Below are 20,806 nucleotides of genomic sequence, written 5' to 3' on the forward strand. Positions count from 1 at the left end.
TCTGTAAAAACGCATTCCAGGACAGGTTAACACCGGATCTGAGTGCTAGCCAGAGATACAATTAGGGTAACAATTCTGTTTTCTAGAGAGAGGAAGAAGGTTCTTTGCATACCTGCAATACTTCTTCCTCATACCTGTGGTACTGCTGGACTACACTAGACCTATTTGAGAGCATTCTGCTATCTGATTATGCCCAGTTCATAAGAAAGCAAATGTTTCCTGTGACATTCATGAGTGCCAGTAAATTGGCCCAACTACTCATGAAGGTCAGTTTCAAAATTCACATCACCAACAGATAGCAAGACAGTGTCTGAAATGTAAACAATGACTCCAAAAGCAAGAAAATGTGGCCTAACAATTTTATGTACTCCCAGTTAGAATAAACATTTCAGGTGTCTTAAAGTATACAAATTTTACATGAACAAAGTAACCTAAATATGCTTCTTCAGTTCTCAGAGGAGCTTAGAACATATATACCAGTTAAGTTTAAGTCTAATAATTTATTATGCCTTCATTTCTTTCTGCCAGATATATCAGCTGGCAGAATGCTTACAGAACTCAGTTTTCTTATAGAGTAGTAATGCTTTAACTATTTGGCAAAAAAACATAAAAATACCCTGTACCTGGTTAGCTAAGGTCCCACAGTGCTCTGGGTGCTGCATGGCGGTGCAGCTCTGCTTCCTCCAATCCACGATTCCATTCTGTTCAGAACACTGCAAAGCCAGCCCATCCAATGGAGAACAACTTGTACCAATAGTGCTATCAAAGGAAAAGTGTGCATGTCTTTAAAGTATGAAAATGTGTCCTCCATAATCTATCCTGTTATATCACACAACGAAGAAGCTATAGTAACACTTTCCTCAGCATTTAAGTTTTCTATAGTATGCTAGATAAAGTTCTAAAGAAAAAAAAATGTATATTATGGAAAATAAACCAGTACACATCTACTTTGTCTATTTAATAATTAACACTGCCTCTAAAGGGAGTAATAACAAATGTAGTTCTGCTTTTAGACTCTATGCTATGGCCATCTTGTACCACTTTACAGTGGGGAATAGAGAGACTTGTGTAACTCCAAATCTTGAGAGAATCTCTGTACTAAGTACTGCATATAACCAGACAAATGAAGGGATCAGATAATATGACTAAAAACCAAATGAAACTCAGTAACAGAGAGAGAAATGGAAAATTCACAAATTTGTGAAAATTAAACAACATACCCTTAAACAACCAATGCAGTCAAAGAAGAAATCACAAGGGAAATCAGAACATATCCTGAGGCTAATTAAAATGAAAACATAACATACCAACACTTATGGGATGCAGCAAAGGCAGTGCTGAAAGAGAGATGTATAGCTCTAAATGCTTACATTATAAAGGAAGAAGAAAGACCTCAAATCAGAGACCTCCCCTTAAAACAGGAGGACCTAGAAAAAAGAAGAGCAAACTAAACCCAAAGTGAGGAGAAGGAAAGAAATAACAATGATTAGAGTGGAGATACATGAAACAGAGAATAAAAAAATAAAATAAAATAGAAAAACCAAAATAGAATCAACGACACCAAAAGCTGGTTCTTTGAAAAGAGCAATAAAATTGACAAACCTTTTGGTAGACTGACAAGGAAAAAAAGGAGACACAAATAACTTAAAAACAGAAATGAAAAAGGGGACATTACTACTGACTCCACAGAAATAAGAAAGACGACAAGAAGATACTATGAATAACTGTATGCCAACAAATTAGACAACACAGATGAAATGGACAAATTCCTAGAAACACACAAACTACTTACACTGACTCAAGAAGAAACAGAAGATCTCAACAAAGCAGTAACTAGTAAAGAAATTCAATCAATAATAAAACACCTCCCAAAAAAGAAAAGCCCAGGACCAGATGGGTTCACAGGGGAATTTTACCAAACATTCCAAGAAGTATTAATGCCAATCCTGCCCAAACGCTTCCAAAAAACTGAAGACAAGGAACACTCCCTAACTCATTCTACAAAGTCAACATCACCCTCATACCCAAGCCAGATAAAGAAACCACAGAAAAACAAATTACAGACCAGTATCTGTAATAACAGCAAACTGAATCCAACAGCACATTAAAAGAATTATACGCCATGATCAAGTGGGATTTATCCCAGGTATGCAAGGGTGGTTTAACTTAAAGAAAAACAGTTAATATAATAAATTACATTAATAAAACAAAGGAAAAAAACACACGCTCATCTCAATTGATGCAGAAAAAGCATTCGACAAGATCCAGCATCCCTTCTTGACAAAAATACTCAGAATACTAGAATAGAAGGAAACATGCTCAACATCATAAAGGGAACATATGAAAAACCCATAGTTAACATAACACTTAATGGTGAAAGATCGAAAGCTTTCCCTCTGATATCAGGAATAAGACAAGGATGTGCACTGTCACCATTGTTATCCAACATTGTACTGGAAGTTCTAGCCAAAGCAATTAGGTAAGAAAAAGACATGAAAGGCATCCATGGAAAGGAAGAAGTAAAACTTTCTCTATTTGCAGATGATATGATCCTATATACAAAAAATCCTGAAAAATCCATGACAAAGTCACCAAAGCTAATAAGTGAATTCAGCAAAATGACAAGATACAAAATCACTGTTTCTATACAGTAATAATGAACAATTGGAAGAAATTAAAAATTCCATTTACAATAGCAACTAAAAGAATATATCTAGGAATAAATCTAACCAAGTATATTAAGGACTTTTACACAGAAATCTGCAAAATATTGCTAAAAGAAATCACAGAAGACCTAAATAAATAGAATGGCATTCTGTGTTCATGGATTGGAAAAGTAAATATTGTGAAGATGACAATTCTGCCCAAAGCAATTCAGAGATTTAACACAATCCCAATCAAAATTCCAACAGCTTTCTTTGCAGAAATGGAAAAGGCAATCATCAGATTTATATGAAAAGGTAAGGAACCCCAAATACAAAAGCCATCTTGAAAAAGAACAAAGTTGGAGGACTCACACTTCTTGATCTTAAAACTAATTACAAACTACAGTAATCAAAATAGCATAGTACTGGCAGAAGGACAGACATATTAGACCAATGGAATTGATTTTTTAGACTTCAGACATCAACCCTTATATTCATGGCCAATTAAGAGAACAGTCTCTTCAACAAACGGTTCTGGGTAAACCAGATCTCCATACGCAAAAGAATGAAGGTGGGTTCCCACCTCACACCATATGTAAAAATAAACTCAAAATGGATCAAAGATGTTAGTATTCAGAACCAGAATTATAAAACTCCTAGAAGAAAACATGGGAAGGCATCTTGAGGATTTTGTGTTAACCAACGATTTCTTAGACTTTACACCCAAAGTATTAGCAACAAAAGACAATATAGATAAACGGGACTTCACAAAATTAGAGACTTTTGACCAAAGGGCTTCATCATGAAAGTAAAACAACCTATACATGGGAGAAAATATTTGGTGATCACATATCTGGTAAGGGTTTAATATCCAGAACATATAAAGAAATCCTACTACTCAACAACAAAAAGACAAAAAACCAATTTAAAAATGGGCAAAAGACCTAATAGACATTTCTCCAAAGAAGATCTACAAATAGTCAAAAAGCAAATGTAAAGATACCTTACATCATTAACCATCAGGGAAATGCAAATCAAAACCACAATGAGATACCATTTCACATCCACTAGAATGGCTGCCATTTAAAAAAATGGAAAACTACAAGTGTTGGAGAGAATATAGAGAAACACGAACATTCATTCATTGTTGGTAAGAATGTAAAATGGTGCAGCTGCTGTAGAACAGTGTTTGGTGGTTCCTTAGAAAGTTAACTATAGAATTACCTACCATATGACCCCGTAATCCCACCACTACGTTTATACCCAAAAGAATTGAAAGCAAGGACTCAAACAGATATTTGCACTCCAATGTTCATAGCGGCATTATTCACAATTGCCAAATGATGGAGCAACCCAAGTGCCCATCAACTGATGAATGGATAAATAAAATGTGATAAATACATACAATGGACTATTACTCAGCCATAAAAAGGAATGAATTCTGATATATGTGACAATACCAATGAACCCTGAAGACATCATGTTGAATGCAATAAGCCAGACACAAAAGGAAAAATATTGTATTATCTCACTAATTTGAAATAATTAGAATAAACAAACTCACAGAGTTGAGAATCTAGAATATAGATTACCAGGGGTGAGGATGGAGGTAGGAATGGAGAGTTAATGCTTAACTTGTAGGAGTTTCTATTTGGGATGATGGAAAAGTTTAGGTAATGAAATGTGGCGATGGTACCACAACACTGTGAATGTAATTAATAGCACTGAAATATATATTTAAATATGGCTAAAAGAGGAAAACTTAGGCTTATATATGTTAGTAGAACAAAAATTTTTTAAATATATCCTTAGGCCTGTACAACACAGTCACTCTCTAGAGGAAACGATGGACTACAGTTAAAAGCACGATAATTATAAAAATATTCTTTCATCAGTAGCAGCAAATTTACCACAAAAATGCTACGTGTTAATAATAGGGTAGTATATGAGAACTCTGTATTTTATACATGATTTTTCTGGAAACCTACAACTTCTCTAATAAAAAATAATAAAATAAATAATTGAAAACATAAAACTAACAACAACAACAAAGAATCCCCAAGAAACATGCACTAGAAACTGACCAAGAGGATCCAGACAACAGAGTAATGGACATGGACTTAAAATAACAGTGCTTAACACATTCAAAGAATAAGACACAACTGAGAAATTTGGAAAAGTACATGAAACTATAAAAAAGAACTAAATTTAAATTCTAGAACTATAAAATAAACTGAAATTAAGAACTCAGTGGATGGAAAACATGCAAAAAATCAGTGAGGAGGAAATTTTGTTAGAAGAAAACACTCAGAATGGAGTACTGAGAGAAAAACATGAAAAAGACAACAAAGAGTTTAAAAGACCTCTGGTACATAATGAAAAATCTAACACACAAGGACCTGACATCTCAGAGGAAGGAGAAAGAACCAGGGCTGAAGCAATATTTAAAGAGATAACAGCAGACTTTTCTAAAGCCAAGAGATATCAAGTTACAGATTCAAGAAGAATTCATTCAAAGAAAGCTACAAAGCATAACACAGGGAAACTGATGAAAACCAGATAATGGGAAAATATTAAAAGCAATTAGAGAGAAAAAGCACGTTACCTTCAAAGGAGTAACAATAAGATGGACAGAAACAATGGAAGCCAGACAGCTTATGTTTGAGTTCTCCCCAAAAGCTGAACCTGGAATGAGTGTTATTTATTTGGGAGCTGATCCCAGGAAGCAGGAAGCAAGGCAATGGGGAGAGTAAGATAAGAAGGAAAAACCACTGTAAGAGTTCATTACTGAGGGTGCCACGTCAGCAACAGGGGATCCAACTGCTGAGACCCCCGAGAACCATCTACCCAAAGGACAGGAAGCTGCGGCTCCCCCACCAGCCGGGGGCTGACCCCGGGCGGTTCAACCCCCCCGCACTTCTGAACTATGGTTGTGTGAGGGGCAAGCAGGTTCTCACAGAATCAGAAAAGACCCCGGGCAGAAAGTGGGAAGACTGTGGCGCTTGCTGGAGGTGGGACAGTGCCATGTGAGGGAGCCGGAGCTCACGCAGGCTGTCTGTACCTGCAGCGGAAACCAGAGGGAGGCTGAGGGTACGACACAAGCACCAAAGGCACATCAGCAAACAACGGGACTATCATTTCAAAGCACTGAAACAAAATAACCGCCTACCTAGAATCCTACACCCAGCAAAAGTATCTTTCAAAAATGACACAATAAAGATATTTTTCAGACAAAACCTAAGTGAATTCACACTGGCAGATGTGATTATAGGAAAGAGTAAAGTGTTCTTCAGTTAGCAGGAAAGTGATCATAAACGGATGCTGAGATACAGGGAGGAATGAAGAGCAATGGAATGGGTAAAATCTAAATAATTACTGAAAAAAGGTTTCATGGGTCTTAAAATATAGAGAGAATGAAAATACATGATAGCTCTAGTTTATGAGTCAAGAGGAGATAAACGAAGATACAGTGATCTAAGGTCCTCAAATTGTAAAGTGGTACAAGCACAAATTACTATTAGACTTTATTAAGTCAAAGATGAATGATAAAATCTCTAGGGTTACAAATGGACAGAGAGAAAAACAATGTCTAACAATTAAGGCTGTAAGAGAAAAATAGGAAAATAACCCAAAAGAAGGTAAAGGACAGAAAAGGAAATACAGAAAAGGAGAGACAAACGGAAAGAAAATAAAATAGTTGAATTATACCCAAATATATAATTAAATTAAATGTAATACTGATTAAAAATGTATAAAGACATTCATGTTTTGGAAATTAGATACCTACTTCACGATGGTACTTTTCCCAGTATGTTTCTTGTGGATTATGGTATGCTGTAACACATCTAGAGTAGGGGAACAAGCAATTAATTTATTATACTAAATGCTTTAGTAAAAATCCAAAAGACTGATGCTACTAATTTCTGTGATCAGGCAGAACAACTCCATGCTAACATGGAGCCAAGCATGAGTGCTTCTAAGCATGTAACATTTCTCAAAACAGCAAATCTGTTAAAGGAACCATGTTTCAAAGACATAATAAGCTATTGGGTTTCCTCAAATATCCTCTCAAATGTACTCTGCCTAGTAGCAAATTAATCTCATTCAAAACTTTGAAAGTCTGATGTGAGCATGCCACTGCAAAGCTACACCATTTGATTTCAGGTAGACAGAACTGTCCTTTTAACTATTTAAAAAAAAATGAAGTGTTTCAAAGATTCAAAAAACACATACCTATTATAACAAACTCCCATGTATCCACTTCCCATATTTCTGTTTGCTTTTTTTTTTCTTTTTTTTTTAAGAAACAAAATATCACAGATCCAATGGTGGAAAGCCTTCCTCCAGGCAGTCCCCTCCCTCCCTCTCACAGAAGCTTAACCAGCCCCCTGAACTTTATGGAAACACGCTAGCACATGTATTTTTTTTTAATGCTACCCATATATGTGTTCCTGGAAACATACAGTGGTGCTGCATGTTTGAATATACTATAAATATCCTTTGCTTTAATTGCCACAGGGCATCAATATCCAGAATTTATTTGCAACTTTATTAACATTTAAAACATTCAGGTTATTTCCAGTTATTTGCTGTTACAAACAACACAGTTGTGAGGACCCCGTTCGGGTCCCCTTGAGCACCTGCACAACAATTTTATAGAAGTAGAACTGCTGGGTGGCAGCATAAAATTATCTCTGACTTTCCTAGGTAGTGCCAAACTTCTTTCCAAAACAGCAATACCAGTTTATACTCCCATCAGCAGTGAATAAGAGTTCCCGTTACTTCATAGCCTTGATAACGTCAGGCTTCAAATTTTTTTGCTAATCTGATGAGTGTGAAATGATACTTACAGTTTTAATTAGCATTTTCCTGACTACTAGAGAGGCTGAGCACTGTTCAATGGCCACTGAGTTTCTTCTTCTATGGACTGCCAATTTATTTTTCTCCCATATTTCTTTTAGGTTGATTTTCTCATTGATTTACAGGAGGCTCCTTCCATAGCCTGGATTTAGTACTGTGCTTGTAAGTATATTGTAAACATCATCTCCCAGTCTGTGACTTATCTTCTAACTGTACAGTTTCTTTTATTCTATGTAAGTTCTAATTTAATTTAGATTAGTAAGATTTCAACTAGTGTCATTTTCTGCCTTAAGAAATCGTTCTCTCCCCAGATACCTTGTATTTTCTTCTCCAAGTTCAGTTTTACACTGAACACATAATTTGTTATTCAGTTGATATTTCTGTGCATGATGTTAGTGGGGATCCAATTATGTCATTTTTCTTTTCACATGGAAAGCCAACTGTGCCGACACCATTTACTGAGTATTCCATTGTTTCCCCACTTATTTGTAATGCTATCTCTGTCATACTCCAAGTTCCCACATTCTGTTTCTTGGCACCGTAACCTGATCCAATGGTCTATGTGCTTACCCCTGTGCCAATAGCAGGCAGACTAACTTACTCCAGTAAGGATCAACATTTACCTTCTTCCTGACTTGAAGCTTCTGAGCTGTCTTCTTTCAAGTGTTCTAATACCTTAGACGTCTTCAGAGAGGACTGTAAGTTATCTGCAGGAATAATTCAATACTATTAACTTTTTAGGAAAACTACAATAGAGAGAAAATAAATAAAATGATTATTTTCCCCCCAAAGAAGATGAGAGTGGAAGTTAGTGATAAAAAGATAATTTCTACTAGTTAGGGTCTTTAATAAACCAAGATGACTTGGCCCAAATCACTAAAGGACTGGAAATAGCCAGCTTTTCCCGCAAGAACCACATGATGTGCAGGGACTTTCCCAGTTTGCTCCTGAGTAAGACTGGAGTGATGGACTAATGGGTGCTTATCAAACAATCTGTGGTGTGGTTAGATTTTGCTTTTGTTGTTTGTTTTCAATTTCCAATTTGTTGTGGACTGTTACTTTTGTAAAACACAGTAATAACGTGACAATGTCAAACTGCTATGAAAGCCTCTCACTGTCTGCTCTCAATTTCTGTTCTCTATTACAGACTAGTAACTAGCAATTTGTGGACCAGCAGTGGTCCAGAGAATACATTTTGATCGCACTGGACTACTTCTCCATTAAAATACAGACCAATAGGATTCTCAAGTTCAACATCTTGAGTCATTAGGAATTTAATGTTTGTTTCTGCAGTGTTAGACTATAAGGATATGGAGTGCTGCTCTGCATCGCAGGGAAACAAAACATTTCTAAAGCTGTCAATTTTTCAGAAGAAACAAATACATGAAAATAAAAACATATTCACTGGTGAAACAACTGAGACATACATGAGCATTACCCTGACAAGTTTTTCTAAAATCTAATATCATGTACTTTAATACAGTATTTTAATTTTTAAAACAATCTGAATCTGATACTTTACAACAAAATCTGCCAACAACCTCCTTAGCATTACTCAGGTAATTTAAATACTGTCATGCTCTCAAAATGAGTTTTCTATTATTTAAAAATATACTACTCACCTGGGTGAGTTTTTCTGGCAGCCTGTTAATCTCAATTAAACGTTTAATGTTTTCTTCAGTGCATTTTTGGAATTAAAAAGAAGCTATTTACAGATGTTCACTAGAAAGTACTCATACCTGGTTCAGGCAGAAAGCACTGATTGTTAAATCTACACATCTTTAGATGGATCAGGATTCTCTAAAAAGAAAAACTTGCCACTAGCAGGGCATAAGTTACCTGTGGCATTCACCTTGCCTTACTCAACTATTCATGAAGTCATACATTTTAATTCTAATTGCTAATAATCTGTTTAAATATTTAAGGAATATACACATACATATATATATCTATTTATTTATTTTATATATGCACACACACAAGAGACACTTGATTTAAAAGTTAACCCAAACATGTTATAATATCCAATTCATATTATTTTTCACCAGTTTCCCACCTAAAATTGAGAAAATATGCATTTTCTTTCCCCTTTAGGTTAAGGCAAATACGAGTTTATTGGAAACAGAAAAGAGGATTTAAAGAACATTCTTGTTATAGTGGCTGTGCTTAAAGATTGCAGAAATTCTGACGCACATGTCAATTTTACTGGCGGAATATTTGTTAAAAAAGAAGGCTGAGATAGATGTTGTGTATAAAACTAAACACAAAGCAGACTGTGATGAATGCTGTAACGCAAGGGCAAAACTGAACTTTAAGAATGTAAGGAAACCCAGGAAAGTTTCATGGAAGAGGTGATATTTCAGTTGGGTCTTCAAATGGATGTGATTCAAGAGGCTGTAACACAAGAAACATGGGTAGTGAAGAAGTAGCCTAACCCAAAGAGAAGTCTGGTCTTGCCCTGGCTCCTTGGAGATGCTCTCTAAGCCCTTGGACTGGCTTGCCTGATAAGAAGGCCTTTGTTTGCCTGGAGGCCTTGGGCCCTGGGCGCTGCAGAGGGGCTGGAAACTAAGGCTAGCCACTTTTACTCCGGACACCAGGACCTGGGTAAGCTTCTCTGGTTGCCACATGCATTGTTGCTGGGAGGGGTAAACACTGTCTGCACAACTCCAGTGGGAGAGGACAACTGTAAGCTTTGTGTGTGTAATTCTGCTCTCTGCCGCATGCGTTTCTTTACTCGGTTGATTTTAATCTGTATCCTCTCACTGTTATAAATTGTAACTGCGAGTGTAACAGCTTTCAGTGAGCTCTGTAAATCCTTCCAGCAAATTATCGAACTTGAGGGTGGTCTTGAGGACCCTTGAATTGGCAACTGGTGTCAGCCGTGAGGGTGGTCTTGGGGATACCTGCATGCTACAGAAGGGCACTTAAATAAGAGTACAGAATGAGTGAAGACACTGGGACAGGAAATAGCAGGTATACTGAGTAAATGCTGAGTCTTTGAGCAGCCAGAACATAAAAAGTCAGAAAGGAGGCTCAAGTAAGCTCATGGCAGGGTTTGAACTTCATACAAACTTTAAAGGTTTTGAATAAGAGATTACAATTCAAATTTATACCCTAGATAATCCTGAGTTAGGTTAAATAGAGTGAGAAACTAGAATCTGAGACAACAGGGCTGGTAAGAAGGGAACAAACAGGGAGGCATCCTTTGTCCTGGCCTTTAAATGACTAGATATGAAGAGGAAAAGTGAAAGGAATAGGCTGATGTTCCCACCTAGGGACAATGGGAGGACAGGGAGGTCATTATTGGAGACAGGAGCACAGGAGGAATGAGGCAGATTACAGATTATAGACCAGGCAACCAACTTCACTACAACATCTCTGCAACCTGTAAGCCAGCTGTGGCAAGCACCTTCAGAATCAAGTACGTCCAAAAGTTTTAAGATGCCTAGACCTTACCTTTGAATCAGTCTGTTTTGCTATGTTTGCTTTTAGACATTATTTTCTTTAAATAAAGTACCATGCAAAAGTCACTTTAAAAACTACAAATATTTCATACTTGTATGTCACTGCTCCTTGACTTCGACTGAAACAACAATCCCATACAAGATGGCACGGTAAAGCAAGAAAACCAAGCAAGTTAGATTTATACAGAGGAAGAGAAGGATGCTTACTCAGACTGTGTAAAGATTCTGACGATATGGACTGAAAAAAGCTGTGTACTTTCTGACTCTGTAGAAAAGCTTGTGATGAAGTTGAAAATAGCTGCCTGCATATAAAAAGAAAAGAGATTTGTTAATTTCATGTAATAATATATCCCCAAGAGTCTCATTTTAGATTATAAAGCAGATTTAAGTGGCAGTTTAATTCAAGGATAAGTACTATTTTGTTTTCCTAAAGAAAATATTATTTCCTAATATATTTCCTACAGGAGGAAGTAAATAAAAAATTAACAAAGGTTATTTGCAATAATCTACTAAAAACTTATTTTAATTTTTAAAATTTTGTATAATCTAGTAAGGTTTCAATTCTGGCAAAAATTTATTTCAGCCTTTTGTCCAAGTCAGCCAACTGCTTTCCTCTTCTTCACAGGTGGTGTTACTTTCCATCATCTGTACCATTAAGGAACCTTCCCACACTCTTAACAGGAGAAGTCAAGAAGTTTTTATGTTAAGACTCCTGGAAAATATTGAAAATACTGAACATGGTGATGTATCAGTTAAAATGTATTAAGTATTTCTACATTATAAGTTATGACGGTTTGAAGATTCATGTTCATTGCGAACCATACCATGACTCTAAGTTATTTGTGATCTTTGAAAAACCAATTATCCTCAGTTTATTAATGTAATGAAAGATGCCAACTGGAGGTCTTCCCTACAGTGGTACTATAAAAGGTTCTTTAGCATCCAGTTACAGCTCAGTTTCAATGGAAAGTTTACTCTTGGATTTGAGTACCAGTTCAATCACTTAGAAGCTGAATCACCTTTTAGATCTGAATACCAGTTCTACCACTTAGAAGCTCAATCACCCTAAGCAAGTTATTTTTAGTCTTTTAGCCTCCATATCCTCAAAGAGAATACTACCAATTCCTAGGGTATATACAAATAAACTGGCACCCTGCCTGGTACACAGGTGCTCAACATACAAATCCCCTTTCTATTACTTTTGAACACTTCAAATGCTCATTAAATTTTAATTCTTAATTTCTCCTAAATCATTCAGGTTAATATAAAATCATTAAATACCATAACAAAAGATGACCCACATGGGACAGAGCTGCCTTGTATATTACGCAAAATTGCTTCTTGGTACTAAAATGTGGAGATACATTTTCAATAGGAGGACAAAGGCAAAAAATGAAGAGAAAGAGAACAATTAGATCTGATGTGAGGAACTAGTCTGAATTTCTGTCTGAACACATGACTAAAGACTGGGGTTAAAAACCCAAAGGCAGCAATGGAAACTGTGCCTACTTACGTTCACAAACTAACTGGCCACAAGCACAGACACATCTTCAACACGAGGCCTGAGTGCCAGGTGCCAGTCCAGACACCACTCACGACCCGGTATCAACCACACATCCACTACAAAACACCACGGCACACGCTGAAGCCACGCACAAGATAAAGACGCAGGACTGAAACCAGCACACAAACTGAAGTCAAGGCTACTAACATACACACAAGACGGCAATTAGCCTATTCAGAAATCACTGGAGCAATTCTTTAATTAAATTAAATGAACAAAAACAAAAAGACTACATTTTGACATGACAAAAATCATCAATCCAACCTCAAATGTACATTTCAGCACCATAATTTTCATTTTCCTAATTTAAAGCGCATACTTGGAACTGATACAGTATGTTCTATACCAACCAATCCTTATTTCACTTACAAACTCACTTCCTATTTCCCACTTTCATTTTCTTACTCCCTTCTTTATAAATATACATTTCTTAAGTGACACAAACGATGGTGCTACTAATAACCTAAAATTCAAAAACTGAGAGTTAAGTGCCCTAACATCCTATTAACAGTGTTGAGATGACTGGCTATTTGGGAGAAGTTATGGATCCCAACCATACTTCTTACACCAAAATAAAATACAAATGAATCAAAGATTTTAAAAAGGGGTGGGAGGAGAGTACTAGAAGAAAACATCTTAAATATAAACATAATCTGTGAAAAGGTCTTTCCCAGTACGACACAAAGCCCTGATATCTAAGAGAAAAGAATGATAAATCTCACTACATATAAATTTAAAACATCTACATGGCCAAGAAATAAAGACAAACAGGGCTCCTTTCCTTAATCTAATAAGTAACTCTTATAAATCAATAAGACCAATACAAAAGTGGACTGCACCAAAAGGCCAATCATAGGAAAGTACAAATGGCCACTACAATAGATTTAAAATGATATGCTCTTCCTCTTTAAGATTAGCAAAGGTGAGAAACTGAGACTATCTTGTGTCTGCTGAGGTGCGGAGATACAAGACTCCTGAGGGGGTCAACTGCTGCTACTTTAGAATCATTTTAAGAAATACTGTATATTAAAATATGTATAACCTTTGACCCAACAATTACAATTCTAGACATTTATCCTACAGATAAATATGTACCCAGATGTGTTGAGAAACATATTCCCAGATACTCACTGTGGTATTATTTGTAGTAGTTTTAAAACATTAGTAAACAACCAAAATGGCCATCAAAACATACTGATTAACTTAATTATGGTACAACTAAAACTGAAATATGTAGCAAATAAAAAAAGAAGGCAGCATTCTTTCTACATGTACACGGATGTGTAACGTGTCCCAATATATTCAATGAAAAGAGCCAAGTGGCATTAAAGTATGTATAGGATAATTCCACGTGCAAAATAAAGGAAATACATACATACACATAAACGCAAGGGCACAAATGTGCACAGAAAATTCCTGAAAGGTTATATAGATACTTAAAGAAGGCTACCTGTAACAACTAGACTTGGAGAGGGGAATTAAGAGACTTTTCACACTACACTTTGCCTTGCATTCTTCACAATTAGCTTGAATAAATAAATAGCTTTACAGTAAAAGGGTTAGCTTAACACACACACACACAGGCAAAATATGACTACTGCTAAGGAGAATCCTGAAAAGCTAAAACAAAGAGTCAGATGCAGTATTTTAATTGGGGTCCTGGCTGAGAGAACCAAATTTCTGAAAGTGGTTCCTTGTGGAAATAATTTTTTTTCCTGAAAAATCTCAAATAAAAGTTGCAAATATGTACAAAGAATTTGTTTTTCTGTACCTTAAGTTGCTGATCTGATGCCCTGATACCTGGAAATACATTACTTCCTATAAAGACATTACACGGTCAACATCAGGACACCATTGCTGATAAATTACTACCTTCTAATTTTCAGACCCCACTCAAGTTTTGCTAATTGACCCCAACATGTCTTTTTTATCAGAGACTCCACTGAAAACCCTGCACTGCATGCAGACATGTGTCTCCAGCTCCTCGCTCTGTTCCTGACTCTCACGGCTTTAAGAGGACAGGTAGGATATTCTGGGGAATGTTCTCAGTGTAGGTCTGTCTGGTGCTTCCTCACGTTTAGATTCGTGGCAGGAGTGGCAGAAGAGAGATCCCGTGTTCTTTGGCTGCAGCCGATCACGTGGCGGAAGACGGTGATTAGTGATCAAGTTCACTTTACTGGATTAAAGTGGCATCTGCCAGGCTTCTTCACTCTAAAATTACTTTTGCTCCCTTTATAATGAATAAGCATTGTGTAAATGGCTTTGATACTATAAATATCCCATTCGTCAAACATTTAATCTATTCACTTACTCATTTATTTCAACATGGATTCACGGTTTCCTATTTCATTCAATGATCTTATTATTTTGATGTTTGACTTTTCCCAGATTTGGCTTCTGTGTCCTTTTGACATGGTCACATCATTTGTGGGGCCTCCTTGCTTTTCGGCACAGCAGACTCGCTCATCTTGTACTTTTCCTGTCCCAGCCCTGAAATCAGCTTTTCCTCCAAAGAGCCTTAGTTCTTTTTAATGGAGAATGACTTTTACAAGTCAAGATCTGGCCACTAGACATGCTACTACTATGGCACCGTGGCTGCCCCCAGGCCCACTCAATGAACAAAGTTGTTGTGCAAACAAATGTGTACACACACACCCTATACACACTACCGTATCTGTTTACCTATATATACTGGCAAACACAAGTCCACACCAGTCCCTTTGATTCCAACAGACACTCCAGGTTCATTCTGGTTCTCTCCTTTTCCACATCTTAACTCCCTTCTCCAACAGTGAGAAACCTGGTTCTCATTATCCTTAATGTATCTACTTATTCAACCAATCGTCCTGTCATCAGTGGTGTCCCATTCCCATGCTGCTCCCCTCCTCCACCACACAGCCCTCCTGACCCTACTAGGCTCCCCGCCCTGCACTGGGCCATCCTTCCCCGTGGATGCGCCACGCCCTTCTCGGCCCCTGACAGGCCTCCAGCCACCCTCGGTCACGTGCAGATGACCTCCTCACACCACATGGGTCACTTCTCTGCCCTGAGGCCGCCGCTCGCCTTGCTTTGCCCCACCGAGTGCTTCAGACCTATCTGTTGAGGAGGGACAGGGGATAGGCGGATAAGAGCTAGTAATAACTTTTTGTTATTACTAAGACTTGAACCACATGGTGAGTTTAGCATGTCTCCCAGAACACATATTTATCAACACGTATTTGTTTAAAAATAACAAATATATTCTCACATAAACAAATACATGAGAACAGGTAAGAGAATTTGGGAAACAGTACCTGGAAAAACCAGATCTACTAGGTATTCATAACCTATAAAGCAGTAATAATTAAAACGTGATCCAAGAACAGAAATGACAGATTGATGGAATAAGAAGCCCATAAACAGATATCAAAATACCTAAGAATTTATGTAAAGAATCATATAGGAAATCAATAATATAGACAAAAAATTAATTCACTGAATAGAAATTTGTTTGGAAAAGAGAAATAAATTTGGGTTCTGAACTCATGTGGTATTTCAAAAGAAATGCCAAAATGATTAAAGGAAACAAAATGATAAAAACTTTCAAATATACCAGTAGGATACAGTACTAGGAATGTAACTATTCAAAGGTTATCTGCACTTAAATTCTGATATTGCCAGACAGCTTTCCAAAGAAATGTTACCAACTGACAGCCCTCACAAACAAAGAATAAGAGTATCTGTGAAGATTTTTATAACATAGAAATAATTGCAAGTAATTTTTTCTAGATTTGAGGATTGTTGTCACTTTGCTTACAGTGCATTTTCTTTATTATATCATACAGAAATTTGATTTATGAGCATTTGAATTTTTTTAAAATGGTTTCAAGGTACTGTGTGACACTTAGAAAAATCTTTCATACGCACGTAACAGATTTCACGTTCTCTTTCCTGCATTTGTCTTTAAGGCATATAGAGTTTATTTTGATGTAAAATCAAAACAGACTCCAACTTAATTCTTTTTCAGGTAGCTACTGAGATGTAGCTAACATTTAACATACAATTTGAGAACTACTTTCTGTTCTGGAACGAGTTATATGGAAACATAGAAGTAAAAACTGACAGACTTAATATAATATTTTTAAACTTTATTTAAAATATCACAGCTAACTGAAAAATATAAAAGATAAATGGTTATTAAACAAGAGGAAGGGGTAGCAACAGACAAGACAGATTTAACGAAGCATTAGGAATACTGTATTTTATATAAATTTTTTTATATAAAATGCTAGGGTATTAGAATAGCTAGAAGGAAATAATTGAAATGTTGGAACTGTGACCCCATAACATTCTTTGAAATTTATTCTATAGCTACTCATTAAATTGCACTTTGAAAGTTATCACCTTTCTTTATATATATATTTCACAACAAGGAAATAACTGAAACTGTAGAACTGCAATCCATAACATTCTTTGAAATGTGCTCTCTAACTACTTGTCGTACTTTGAAAGTTATATATATATATATAAATTGGATTTGCTTGGAGTGTGCCCCACCCAGATGTGGGAGATGATTCTGATGGGATGTTCCCATGGAGGCGTGGCCCCACCCATTTAGGGTGGGCCTTGATCAGTGGAGCTATATAAATGAGCTGACTCAGAGAGACGGAACTCACTGAGTGCAGCTGGGAGTGATGTTTTGAAGAGGAGCAAGCTTGCTAGAGAGGAACGTCCTGGGAGAAAGCCATTCTGAGGCCGGAGTTTTGGAGCAGACGCCGGCTGCCTTCCCAGCTAACAGAGGTTTTCCGGACGCCATTGGCCATCCTCCGGTGAAGGTACCCGATTGCTGAGGTGTTACCTTGGACGCTTTGTGGCCTTAAGACTGTAACTGTGTCACGAAATAAACCCCCGTTTTATAAAAGCCTATCCATCTCTGGTGTTTTGCATTCTGCAGCATTAGCAAACTAGGACAACAAGGAACAGTTTTACCTCAGAACCACTAATCCAGACATTTCATGCTCTAAGCTCAACTTGATTCTTTCTAGCTTATTTGGCCATCCCCAGGCCCCTGTTCCCAACTGCTGTCCCTTCCCCTCAGACTCCCCCATTCCCACTCTTCCATTCCAGCGTACACCTAATCATCCATCATTCTGTAAAACTGAACAGTTTGTCCTAAATTCGCCTGCCCCATTTGTCCTTTTGTCACATCTATCCAAAAACGCTCCAATCAATCCAACCCTCTGCTTTCCTACCACCTGGACCTGAACTGCTGGAAAGATTTTTTTTTAAATCATCCAACAGGACAGACGGACATCACTATAATTTACTCATCTTCAATCTCTACTGGACTCCAAACCCGGTCCAGCTTACTAGGCTTCCTTCATCGGGTTGTTCTCCAAATTCTACAAAACTATTTTAAATCCCCTCTACTCTCAAACATCTGATTCCCCATCCTCAATCTACTCCTTAAGCTCTTACTTTAGAGAAAATATAAACCATGAGACAAGAGATCCCTCAACTTCTCACTATGAAACATGGAATTTACCTACCACAAACCTTTGCATGTATGGGGGAAGAGGGTATAACTGTGCCAGCAGTTACGTCCCCTCACCTGCATCTTCAATCCCTTCCTCTCTCTGCAAGCACACAGGAGGCCATGGGAGCTAACCCAGCCAAGGTACAACATTCATCTACCTACAATGAGCAAAGACCCTAACTTATCCACCACTGTTCTTCCAGCCAACAAAAGGCAGAGAGCAGGCATTCAATAGGTGTTGTTTTCTTCACTTTCCCATCCTTTAACCCAATTTCTTACTTGATAGCTTACAACAAAACAAATAAACAAGCCTAAAGTCTACCTCTTGGGAAAGGGCCTCTTTCAATAAATATTTTATGGGGAAAATAAAAGGTTTTTTTATTGAATATTTGTGTGCTTCAGATGCAATGATTTATGATATCGGAGAGTTGACAAGTACAATGATAAATTACTTTGGTGCCTTTTACTATGAGACTAGACCTGAAAAACACATGGATAGAAAGCCCGTTTTTTTAAGTACTCCAAAGAAAGAATCTCCGAGCACCCTTTAAAACCCATTCTAATTCTCCTGGACAGCCTGCCATGTCTGTGCAATTGTTGTGATAAGTGTTCATTAAACTGTTGTTACCTTAAGACAGGCTCCAGACCAGGATGTCGCCGTTCTTCCCTTTTCAAGGAACCCTGATTCAGCGCTCTTAAGATGGTCTTGTCAAAAGTCTCTGAAGACAACTCTTTTGGAAGCTAGAAAAGAAAACAAAATAAAACAATATATAAAGTTAAGTTTCTTATTAATTGGTAAATATTTTATAAACCAGATGTATAAAATGAAAAGAAATGCCTCCTGCCCATATTAAACATCCCAAAGCAACTCCTTTTCCAAATCTTCAAGAAAGGGCTCCATGCTGAAGCAGTACAGGTTTTTCTCTACCAGGAAACACAAGGTGGGACTTCCGTCCACACCACAGGGCTCCCCGAGATGCAGATGCATGCCTGAGACAGGCCTGCAGAAACTTCCCATGTGCCACGCTGAATTACACACGCCAAAGTTCTCCAGTTAAACCCAGCACTTTGCATTGTATACCAAGCTTTGTTTGTCTGTTTGGCCTCAAAGAATATTCTAAAGAGTGTTATCTCTGCCTTCATAGTTGTTAATTTTGTGCCTTCTCTATACACTTTAATATACTACTGCCATACAGCAAATAAAGAACTAGGTATGAAAAGTGGGGAGAAAAACTCTCAACCTTGCATATAAAAGGTTTAGTAACCTTCCCCTCATTGTGGTGGAGGTACCCTCAGAGCAATATGAGCTAGAAACCAGACACACACAAAAATCACTTAAAATTTTAAGTCATTTAACTAGTTTATTTTTAAAAATTCATATTGAATTCTTTATAAAATTGACTTTCCAAGTCTTTCAAGAATTCAAAATTTTAAATTTGACTTTTAATAACTAGTCTTTGCAATTAACTTCTGAATAATTGCCACTTTCATTAAATTTAAGAGTAGAACCATTAACACTGTAACTACAGAGCCATAGGAATATAAAAAAAGTCTACACAAGTTGCTGATTAATGTATTGAGCTTTAATTTGAGAAACCTAAAGTACATATTTTTTGGCAAATAAGCATTTTGAGTATGTAACTAAAGTAAAAAAAAGTGTTACTAATTTTAGGCTAGCAGGAATATGACACTCAAGGTGTTATGTCAGAACGAAGCTGAGTGTCTGATTAACCTGGTGACATCCATGGCTCTGTACACCCTGACAGCAGAATCATTTCCTCTGACCACTAACTGGAAGAAGTAAATTCTGGATCTGCACATTTCCCAAACAAAGAAATCACTATTTCAATATTCATACTTTGGTATTAGCATTATAATATAGATTTAGGAACAAAAATTACATAATATAGTCATGCATTGTATTTCCCATTTTAAAAATGACTTGTATAGTTAAAGAAAACCAACTACAGTGGAGAAGTCCACTGAAACTACCTCATCACTGACGATTCTTTTTAAATACATGCAGGTAATGGTATATAAATTTTCTTCAAGTCAATGCCATTTTTCACAAAACTGGGCAGTGTTGATATACAGTCATTAGTTTTTGCAAACTGATTTACTTAAGTATTTTTTGTCTTCAATTTCCAGGGACTATTTTCAGTCTTAAAGGAGGACATATTTGCTAAAAATACAGCTTTAAATCATGTCTTTTATAGTCTAGTAACTCATTTTGAATTTTCTCACTTCCCAAATCTTACTTTTAGCATCCCAAGCCTCCCCTCAAGCGCTTGCTCAGCCTCAGCACACGCTATTAGCAATTTTCCTTTAAATCACTAGGGCCCAAAGGATAATTATCTACCAAAACTCAATGAAGTTTAGTTTTTGTAAGACTTTATTCCTTGAGTCAACAAATATCCAAACTCCTACTCTGCCCCAGGTACTGTTTTAAGCACTGCGGATACAGCAGCGATGGACAGAAACTAAACCCTGCCCTCATGGAGCTTACATTCTGGTAATAAAAACAACATATATAGCTTGTCAGATGTAGTTCCTAAGAAGAAAAATAAAGCAAGGGAAGGGGGAGAAGGTGTGGGAACCATAGGCTGCCATTTATGTGGGAAAACAAGGATTTGAAAGCACTATCGTCAAACTTACACACTTTTCTACATAATAGCAAACTAGAAGTACACACAGTAAAATAACATCTACAAAATTTAGAAGTTGTTAGTTGTACAGGTGGTCAAAAGGACAGTTTTTG

The 20,806-nt window shown here is 36.9% G+C and overlaps 1 protein-coding gene across 3 annotated transcripts in view; it reads right to left on the bottom strand.

Moving 5' to 3' along the window:
- Positions 1–20,806, bottom strand: part of ZCCHC2 (zinc finger CCHC-type containing 2) — a 59,203-nt gene that overhangs the window by 17,304 nt on the left and 21,093 nt on the right. For all 3 annotated transcript variants that reach the window (XR_005212185.1, XM_037805873.1, XM_037805872.1), the window contains exons 5-9: positions 18,677–18,789; positions 11,177–11,271; positions 8,129–8,212; positions 6,433–6,490; positions 624–759 (exon numbers count right to left, since the gene is read on the bottom strand). Coding sequence is in view for 2 of the 3 variants with exons in the window: in XM_037805873.1 (XP_037661801.1) it covers positions 624–759; positions 6,433–6,490; positions 8,129–8,212; positions 11,177–11,271; positions 18,677–18,789 (486 nt within the window). In the remaining variant the exon portion in view is untranslated. The remainder of the gene's footprint in view (positions 1–623; positions 760–6,432; positions 6,491–8,128; positions 8,213–11,176; positions 11,272–18,676; positions 18,790–20,806) is intronic.

This window comes from Choloepus didactylus, chromosome 16 (genome assembly GCF_015220235.1).
Source record: "Choloepus didactylus isolate mChoDid1 chromosome 16, mChoDid1.pri, whole genome shotgun sequence".
Classification (NCBI taxonomy): Eukaryota; Metazoa; Chordata; class Mammalia; order Pilosa; family Megalonychidae; genus Choloepus; species Choloepus didactylus.